The following is a 10,104-nucleotide window of genomic DNA, read 5'->3' as shown; positions in this document are numbered from 1 at the left end:
GAATTAAAAATCATTTCCCATTTATTTACCCAAACCACTAAATGATCTAAATCCTTTTGTAAAGCAGCAGCAGCAGAATCATCACAGTTAGTAACACCCAAAATCTTGATATCATTAGAAAATTTAAGTACTTTACTGACCATTCCTTTATCTATGTCATTAATGTAAATCAAAAGAGCAATGGTCCTAAGACTGAATCATGAGGTACACCACTTGCAACAGTAATCTAGTGTGACTGAACTGCATTTGTAACAACCATCAAGCCAATTAGGTAAATTGTCCCTCACACCCATAGAGATAAGTTTCTTTACAAGCTTTTTATGTGGCACTTTGCCAAATGCTTTCTGAAAATCCGGACACACAAAATTCACATCATTACCCTCGTATACATAGTAAGATTTTCAAAGCATGTCAAAAGATTTGCAAGGCAATATTTTCCCTCAGTAAACAATGTTGACTATCCGATAATATTCTAAACTTTATAAATGACTTTGCAAAGTATCTTTTTTCAGAGTTTCCAAATGTTTTCCCACAACTTTGGTAAGAGTAATAGGTCTATAATTACTGGGACACCTTTCTTACCTCCATTAAAGATAGGTGTGACACTAGCTAATTTCCAGTCTGTTGATACTTGTCCACTGTTCGAGGACTTATAAAAAATGTGGCAATTATCTTACACATCCAATCGTTGACCTCTTCTAAAAAGTTTCGAGGAAATATTATTTTGCCCAGTTGCCTTATCATATTTTAAACTTCCTAATTTTATTTTAACAAGCTCAGAATTTTGCAGTTGTCTTGTTCGACTTTGTTTTCATCTATCAACTGTTCAAGGAGAGGAATATTGCTTACGTCTTCATCAGTAAAAAAACAAAAAACAATCAGAATTCAATAACTTAGACATTTCATAATCATCAGATACAAGCCTTTCTTTATTATTTCTTAATGTTTTTCAACCAAATTTGTTTCATACATCTTTTTCCATGCCTTAATTTCCTGTTTGACCAACTTTCTTGATCTTCCTTAATGCTCTATAATATCAGTCAATTTAAATTTCTTAAAATCAATACTTTTATTTAATTTTATCTCTTATACCCTTTATAAATATTTGCTGTGCCCATCGACGAGAATAGAACCTCTTGATAGTCGCGTTGTAAACTCATAGACTTGATGCTTCCCTAGCGGGGGGACTAGGTAAAAAGTACTTCAAAAGTTAATGTTGGATAGTGTTAACTACCTGCCTTCCTTCTAGTCTATTACTTTAAATTTAAGAAAGGCAAGAACAGACAGCCCTAGAGTAGCTTTGTGCGAATACCAACAAACCAGCAATTTGAATTTTTGGTTTGGTTCTTGTTTGGGTCAAAGTTACATAATGTCCTATCATCTGTTCTCTGTCAACTACAGGTATTGAACCCATAGTTTGAGCGTCGTATGAAGTATATTTAAACCTTACGTCTAAATGTCGATTTCTAGCCACCAATATTAATATTTTTAAAAACATGTGAGAGTTTAAAGTAGTGGATTTTTGAAATTGTGGTACCAAGAAGTGTAAAAATTAACCTACGACTTGTTCTTTTTTATATTTTTTTTGTGTATATGTATCTAAATTGCATTTATACATATTATATCCGAAAATTTCCACTTAATAATTTATCAAAACCAAACATTCGAGGTGGGAAAAGTTAATAAGATTCTTTCTTCGAAAAGTGTTAAGAAATTACGTTAAAAAGTTCTACCTAATAACTTGCTCACGTCAAAGATTTAAAGTGACATAAAAAATGATTATAAGGTTCCTTTTTAAATGAAGCCCCCCCGCTAGTACAGCGGTAAGTCTACGGATTTACAACGTTAAAAATCAGAGATTCGATTCCCCTCGGTGGGCTCTACAATAAATCAATGTGGCTTTGCTATAAGAAAAACACACTCTTAAATTAAAATATTAAATTATTTTACACCTGATAATTTGTCCAAGTCAAACATGGGATATATAAGATTTAGCAAGTTTCACATATTTCAACATTATTCTTTACTTTCATTCTTAAGTTCTTAAACTTCAAGTGTAGAATAATTGATTACAATATTTCTTATTCAAAGAATATCAAAATAAATTATATCAGAGCACTTTCAATTAATGATTTGAATGTTATGAAGCCGAACAAACTTCTTCACAGTTCATTTATTTTTATTATAATAATTCAATACATAGGCTAACTGGAAAATTACCAACAGAAAATATTAATAAATGATATTTAAATATTGTACTTCACAATCACATTAATATTAAGAAATAATTTCAATTTTATTATTTATTACGTCTGTTGATTATTGGTGATTAAGTTCGTAAACTATGAAAGTGCTCAAAAACATATTTCAACACATTTGTAGCTTTGATAAGATCGAGAAAATTCGAGCAGTGTTATTTGATTTAATAAAATTGTCCGGTAGTTACTCTAAATTATAGATAAAAATATTTACAAAATGCCCAGAAGGCGGTTCTATATCACTTATCAAATTTCTCCGAAAATGAATTTGTTTACTTGCGATAAGAAAACTCACTGATCGTTAATCTCATTGTAATATTAAAGACAGGATAATAATTCTGTACAAACAACAAATACACTATGATTCTTATCATCAAACTATTCAGAGAGTGCAAAACCATTATAAAAATATAATACTGATAGTATAGAGAGTTATACTACACTAAGTTATAGCAGAGTAACTTTAGTCATAACTAAAATACCTCATAAGAAGAGTATAGGTTAAACGTTTCGGGAAAAACTGTTACGAGACTCCACGTTACAGAAACAGTTGTAAAGACTCAGAAGTGTGTACATGCAGTTGTTAATGGCACTAATAGAAGTGGTCGTGTTAGAAAACAAAATATCCAAAAGCTATATCAAATATCTCAGAGTGAGTTCGTCATTAGATCTTGTTGTAAATGCAGATATGAAAGTTACCTCGAAAGCTGTACAACTTATTAGCATAAAGAGGTATCAACTATCAGTGTAGCTGTTTTACACAGAATAATGACACCTTAAAGGCAGACAAGCATACGTTTCTCGAATTTAGTTCGCCATTTCCTAAGGAACATAATTTATCAAGGGGGAAATTATGTTACAATAATATAATGCTCTTTAGTATACACCTACTGTGGTAAAACAATACCTTGATGCTCGAAAGACCGATGGAACACTCACAACTATGATTGGGTTTGCATAAAGTCCTGATACGAACACTCTTGAAGATGTATGAACATATGTAAAACTGAGAAGGTCAAAATGTGACTAAGTAACTTGTCCAAATTGCAGGGTGTAAAACAGAATATTTTGAAGAAAATTTCATAATCATACACTGATGAAATGTACTGCAGCATGGAAAAAAGGTGTAATGTGAAAATATCACAAATTACTGTTGTATTTACAACTTATTGGCTTTATTTTTATATTTTCTGTGCTAACATTTGTATTATTAATAATCTTACGTCCTAGTTGCCATTCCTCATTGTGATATCTGTGTATGTAACTGCAACATATAAAAAGTGATTTAGAACTGACACCAGCTTATTAATAAGGTACAAATTAAGTTTCAACTAAGTCTGTGTTCTTCAACGAAACTGACTTGATTAGCTTTAAACAGTAAAGAAAGATGTGAGTTATGTTAATATGAATCTTGTGATTCGTACCATAAAAATGTTAATATATAATTTACCATTTTATACAATAATAGTGTATTAACAATAAAAACTACATAAACACTCACAGAGTGCAAATAGTCGTCTCCTAGTGTTTTCAAATTTTTTTAGTGATCAACCTAAAATATACATCAAGTACTCTTCATTCTCAAAATAATACTGGAAGTGCTAAGACTCTCTTTTTGTCCTTTTGGTCTAGTAGTTTTTGAAAATGCCAGTTTGCTATCATTATAATGAAAGTGTAACTTGGATCTGTAACCTATATTCACCAAACTTTAAACATTTGATGCTTGAGGACAATCAATATTTCTGCGATATTTTATCATAAAAAAATATTTCGAGTTATTTGGTTTAATTCAGTGTGACCTTAGCGTTTGAGTTACATTTACCATAATATAATCAAACTTACGTAAAAATTTGAATTATGTTGTTTACAAGGCATGAGTGAAAACACCACTCCCCGCCCTATGCGGGATTAAAATTATCATATTTAAATAACGATACAGTTCGAAGAATTATATATGCAAGAAGTAAAATTATGAATAATAACGTAAACTTATTTTTACACAATAACATAGTAATTATATATGAACAATCAATATGACGTGACGATACTCTAATTGTCCAAACAACGCTCTACATACCACCAAACTTGATAAAGAAAAACCCTGAATGTCCACAGAATTCTTTCCCTTTTCCATCAGTTCCCAGAGAATAGAAATGTTTCATTAGCTATACTTGGTTGTATAAACTGGAAACAATTTTAACTATCAATGCGTCTCAATGGCATATCTTTCTATGACAAGACACTTTCACATAACATCTATTAATAATAGTTAAACTCAAGAGAATTTGTTTCTTTTCTCTTAATGTGTTCGTAAACCATTAGCTGACAAATATGCGAAACTTCTTGGACCAACGCTAAACTGATTTTCTAAATTACTTTCACTTCTGTTAGTACAGAAAGTGTTAGAAATAAAATATAGAGAGCGAGAAGAAAAACTCCATACAAACGCTTTACTTTAAACTTTAAAATTACCATTACCACCAGGGTAGAAACAACACTGGCAACGAGAGTAGCATACAGAAGCTGAATGTGCTGCGTGAGCTGAAGCTAAGAGAGAAAAAAGATGAAGGAATGATTTAATTATTGTTCATGATGTACTTAACAGTTTAGCAGCTTATTAATAAGTTATTGATAGTTATTAATATAAATAAATTATTAATAGAATGGAATTTTATTATTAATCTGAACAAGGTAATGTAACACAAAGGTCAACGTTTTTAGGAAAAATCTATAAATCTTGCTTTCTTAGGGTGGGTCCGACACGGCTAAGTGTTTAGGGCGCTCGACTCATAATCTGAGGGTCGCGGGTTCAAATCCCCTCACATCAAACATGCTCGCCCTTTCAGCCGCGGGGGCGTTATAATGTGATGGTGAATCCAACTATTCGTTGGTAAAAGAGTATCCCATGAGTTGGTGGTGGGTAGTGATGACTAGCTGTCTTCCCTCTAGTCTTACACTGCTAAATTAGGGACGGCTGGCGCAGACAGTCCTCATGTAGCTTTGCACGAAATAAAAAAAAACAAACAAATTCTTAAAGTGAATGTTACTTGACTCAAGTAGGTGACGCTCTAGATATTATATATATATTCAGAACTAACCACTCTCGATAAGAAAAAATGGTGGTTATAGAAGTTAATTAGTGTAATAACCGTTGAAATGTTTAGTGGTTTAAGGCTTTATTGGTTGCAGTTTTTGTCCATACATGCTCTATTGACGACTGGGCATTTTGACAATAGTATACTGTATTTACATTACAAAATTATCTAAATCATATCGAGAAACATCCTTCCAGATTACTTTTCGAAACCTATCTAGTGCATGCGGACAATTGTTTCTGAGAACTTGTTTCCAAAGTACCGTAAAACATAGACCTATAGGTACTGCGCCCAGTGATTTGATCAGTATGCAATTGCATTTAACTGTATGAATACCTGTTTCATTTTCAGGTGTATAATGTACACGACAATTGAATCGTAGTTTGTTTCGTTTTTCCAGACGTAGATCCTTCTGGGACATGTAAACGGCTTTAACTTCCGACCTTTGTGTTCGTAAAGTTTTACACGTTACAAAATGCTATATTTTTCTTACCATGGCTAGAAATGACTTGTTTAAAATTTCTTTCACATAGACTCGTTTCCTCAATCTAATCTATATTATTTTTTTTCCAAATATTTCCAGTCTTGAGAATCCTAAATTTCCAATTTTAACACCACTTTATGATCTGGGAATATGAATATTTGGCATTGAAGAAAGTTCTTATATATCCATATTAATTGATACAAACAGCCAACCTGCTTCGTATGAAAGTGTCAAACATAAGTAAGAATCGAACAACTGATATCCAATACAGTAAACAGACCTTCCAACAAAACTCACCTTCATATGGACTGTATTTTCTCGTGAGAGGATAATAAGATACGAGAGGCCAAAACCGAGAACAAGGTCTGTCGAACGTTAAAGAACTGTTCGAAAAATCATAATGCACATATTAATCTATTTAGTTGAAACAAAGATATTTCTTCTTTAGTAAATTGGACATTAATATATATATACATCTAATCAAAAATCTTCTTCCGTAAATATATAAAAGTACATTTAATTTATACAAGTTTAGTACATAAAGTATATTAATCTTTATAAAATCGTATTTTGTAGCTAAATATTATACAGGTGTTATGTGTAGCAAAGGATACTGAGAAGAGGACCACCGAAGCAAGCAGATATTCCCATCCTTGGAAACCCTTGTCTTGCGACGGACATATTGGATATAAAGTCTGCAACAGTGAAAGAGTAATAATAAAATCATTTTTCAATGAATTAAGAGAACGTAGTATAAAAACGTGGATTAGTGTTTAGAAACATATAAAGTCTCCAACAACTTCAATTTTCATTGTAGCCAGTTCTAAGTATCAGCTCCAAATTATTAAAAATTGCAGTGAGGAAGAATATAATGAATCAATATTAGTAACAACGTATTGTCTAACTATAGTGACGTTTCATGCGATAAAAAAACCTTGGTAACTTCATAACTGAGGCTGGCTTTAGTAACCTAATGTAATCCAATGATCATGATATTGCTGTATCATCAAATACTCCTGGTAACATTACCTCCTAAATGCTGTTCCAGGCTCTGACTGTTAATCCTAGGAAACTGTTACACCGCTGTACTCAGAGAAATAAAAGACTTACCCCCTGCATGTACTGTTAACCCGGGTTAAGACTGTTAAGCCTAGCAAAACGTTACACTTCAGTAAGGCCGTTAACCTTAGAAAACTGTTTCATTGCAGTAACAAAAGAACTTACCTCCTAAGCTGTTACCCCAGGCTAAGACTGTTAATCCCAATATTGTATCACTCAGATTCATCACAAGTCCAATAGCCTGCACGAAATTATATAATCACAGCATTAAAAAACAAACAAAAAATCAGGAACCTTACATCATCTAGTAATTTTTTCTAACAATTTCTTTCGCTTTACTTTGTATTTTAAAATACATTATATTGTCCTATCTCTGTGTTTGCATGTCAGATGATTATGGCAAGCCATCGAGGCCCTATTATTACCTTATTATTATGGGAAACGTTATCACGTACGAGACGATTAAGCAGACTATAAGGTGTTGTTTCAATGCGTTGCCGAATAAGCCAATGACAATATACTTTTTATCTACGATGTGTTCGACTAATGAACGTCATAGTCCTATAGATCTGTGTGTAACGGATGCAAAACGTATTGATTTAACACGCTGCTGAACAAGTCAATGATAACATAAGTTTAGTTTTTTAACGTGTCTCGTATTCAAAGACTGAAGTTTATAGTCTGTTCTTCTTTGAGCACGGCATGCTCCCCTTTCAGCCGCGGGGGCGTTATAATGTCACAGTCAATCCCACTATTCGTTAGCAAAAGAATATCTCAACAGTCTTACACTGCTAAATTTGAGACGGCTAGCGCAGATAGCCATCGTGTTGCTTTGCACGAACAAACTGTTTTTTTTCTATTTTTTTACACATTCATAATTGAAAATGTAGTGAAAGTGCACTCATCTTCTGGTTAAGAATTGATTTTTTTTTAGGGTTAATTGTAAGAGATTCTAGCATTCTAAATGGAAATACTTCCCTGAAATGGGGAATGACGCGGATGCAATTGGAGGTAGAACAACATCACATTCGTTTAGACAGTGTATGGTAATACTAATAGTTTGCGTATTTTAGCGTTACAATGTTCGACTGTAGAGTTTTCTAGTGGTTGATCAAATACATCCCTGGCTGCATCTCAAGCGTATTATCAAGATGAAAAGATGCGACAAACCATGAATACAATCAGTGAATAGGTGGTAGACTGAAACAAGCATATAAAGTATTCCAGCACAAGTTTATTCATCCACAACAAATCCCATCACCTTCTGCAACACAACGATCCCGCTTAAATAGTTCATCTTCTTAAAGTATTCTAGAAACATACCTCTGCAGGATATTCAGGTTGTATTCTGATTTTCACATAACTAGTTCATATTGTACAAGGTATCATATTAACAGACTGATCTCCAAGAGCTAATTGTTATTGTAGATCCCCCCCCTATTTTTATTAAAGTGTTTTTCTCATGTTTGGTATTTAGCTTTGTTTTCACGCACACGCACACACATATATATATGCTCATTCTTATGTTAATACCAACATACAAAACTTTAAAATTACAATACTTTTGTTAATCTACAGGGTGGCCCGTAAATCCCTGCCCATCCATAAGTTATTATGTTATATTCAATTACGCATGTATTATAAATTTGTTTCTTTTTTTTCAAAGAAATATGGCCGATGTAAGCCCATGTTGAGGAAAATGTCTAGTTTATACTAAGCTATATTGCCTTGTAAATCGGTATTCAAAATGGGCTTAAGGTGTTGACGCAAAACGTAATGGAGTGTATGTTTCACATTATATTATTAAGTGCAGATTTTTAAAACTTTAATTGAAGCACTGATACTTCTGAAGTACTACACTGTTCAGACACTAGATTACCTCTAGTAGGAACACAACTTCCGAAGCAATTTTGAAAATCCACGTTACTGAAATAGCGAACCCTAGATAACCAAAAGCTGCGTGATATTTGGGAGGTTCTTCATGACTAGAAGTATAAAACACAACCACAGCTAGCACCAACGAAACTACCAATACTAAGGCCCAAACAGGAAAAACTCCCCCTATGGTGCTTGTTGTTTCTGTGATAAAAAATAAAAATACAATCCATTATTTCTTCTGAATGATAAGTAAAAGTTAATTCAAGTAAAATAAATAAATATACAATAATAATAATAAGCATTTTGATGTTAAGAATAAATAAATAATTTATTTAATGAAAACAATAAATTTTAATTATTTGAAATTAAACACAAAACTGCACGGGTATCGAAACTCGGTTTCTAGTAGTGTGAGACCGCAGACATACCGCTGTATCTGCAAAAATGAAACATAATTCTGATTTGAAATTATTTACGTATTCTAGTTCACATCGAAACTATTGTTATTTAAGCAATTTTACGATAAAAAAGGCATCTTGACTGCTTCAACATATGTTGTATCTCAGCCGGCTTGTTAACTCCTGGTATTGGAGAAAACTGGCAATAGCAGTTATAGTGTGACTGACATATTATCAATTTTTTTCTTTACTTTCACTCATAAGTTTTTAAAATTATCAGGCAGGAAGCCAAAAATTATAATTTATCGTACGTTTTATTCCACACGTCAATATCTCATCTTAGTTAACCAAAAGATATTTTTCTGATGCTGTGAGACATACGTTGTAATAATCCAAAGTTGGTAACACCAAAAACGTCATCACAATAGAAAATGTCGATCACTTACTTCCTAAAGACAGGAACATGAACATGGGACCAGTAATACAATGTAATATATTCAAATATCGACACCAGTTATGTTTGTAGTTTTCGTAGTCGACCACAGGAATAGTGACGGTCAACAAAAAATAAATGGGAGCCTAGAGAAAACAAAAGAACTATGTCACAATCTGGCAATGCCTAAGGAAATTCTTTACGCTTAACAAATAGAGTTCTTAGGCCTGAAAGCTTCCTTTGCTTCTCATATTAAACGTTTTACAGCATTTCATATATAAGATACTTTATTTTAATAAAAAAAGTGCATAATTTTGTACTATGAATTGAAAAATTCCCAATTACTGGTTCTAAGTTTAAACTACTGAATAAATAAACTTACAGATTAACAATTAGGTTTGTACCCTGTTCAGAATACTTTTTATTTGACAAGGGCGATATTCTTAGATTACAATAAATCTCTCTCTCTCTCTAAATGTGAATGTCTAGAAAACTTGCT

The 10,104-nt window shown here is 32.5% G+C and overlaps 1 protein-coding gene across 3 annotated transcripts in view; it reads right to left on the bottom strand.

Annotated features, from left to right (window-relative positions):
* Positions 1-911: 911 nt before the first annotated feature.
* The window catches only part of LOC143244775 (mitochondrial sodium/calcium exchanger protein-like), a 31,701-nt gene continuing 22,508 nt past the window's right edge, over positions 912-10,104 (bottom strand). Inside the window, exons 11-17 of one of the 3 annotated variants that reach the window (XM_076490071.1) lie at positions 9,619-9,751; positions 8,776-8,975; positions 7,062-7,137; positions 6,452-6,532; positions 6,135-6,202; positions 4,731-4,805; positions 912-1,028 (exon numbers count right to left, since the gene is read on the bottom strand). In XM_076490071.1, the coding sequence (XP_076346186.1) occupies positions 933-1,028; positions 4,731-4,805; positions 6,135-6,202; positions 6,452-6,532; positions 7,062-7,137; positions 8,776-8,975; positions 9,619-9,751 (729 nt within the window). In that variant the 3' untranslated portion in view covers positions 912-932. Of the gene's footprint in view, positions 4,806-6,134; positions 6,203-6,451; positions 6,533-7,061; positions 7,138-8,775; positions 8,976-9,618; positions 9,752-10,104 lie in introns of all 3 variants that reach the window. The other 2 variants (XM_076490072.1, XM_076490070.1) reach the window with 2 other exon arrangements.

Source organism: Tachypleus tridentatus, chromosome 2 (assembly GCF_004210375.1).
Source record: "Tachypleus tridentatus isolate NWPU-2018 chromosome 2, ASM421037v1, whole genome shotgun sequence".
Lineage (NCBI taxonomy): Eukaryota > Metazoa > Arthropoda > Merostomata > Xiphosura > Limulidae > Tachypleus > Tachypleus tridentatus.
Note: the sequence above shows the minus strand (reverse complement) of the source record. Positions and strands in the feature narration are given on the sequence as shown.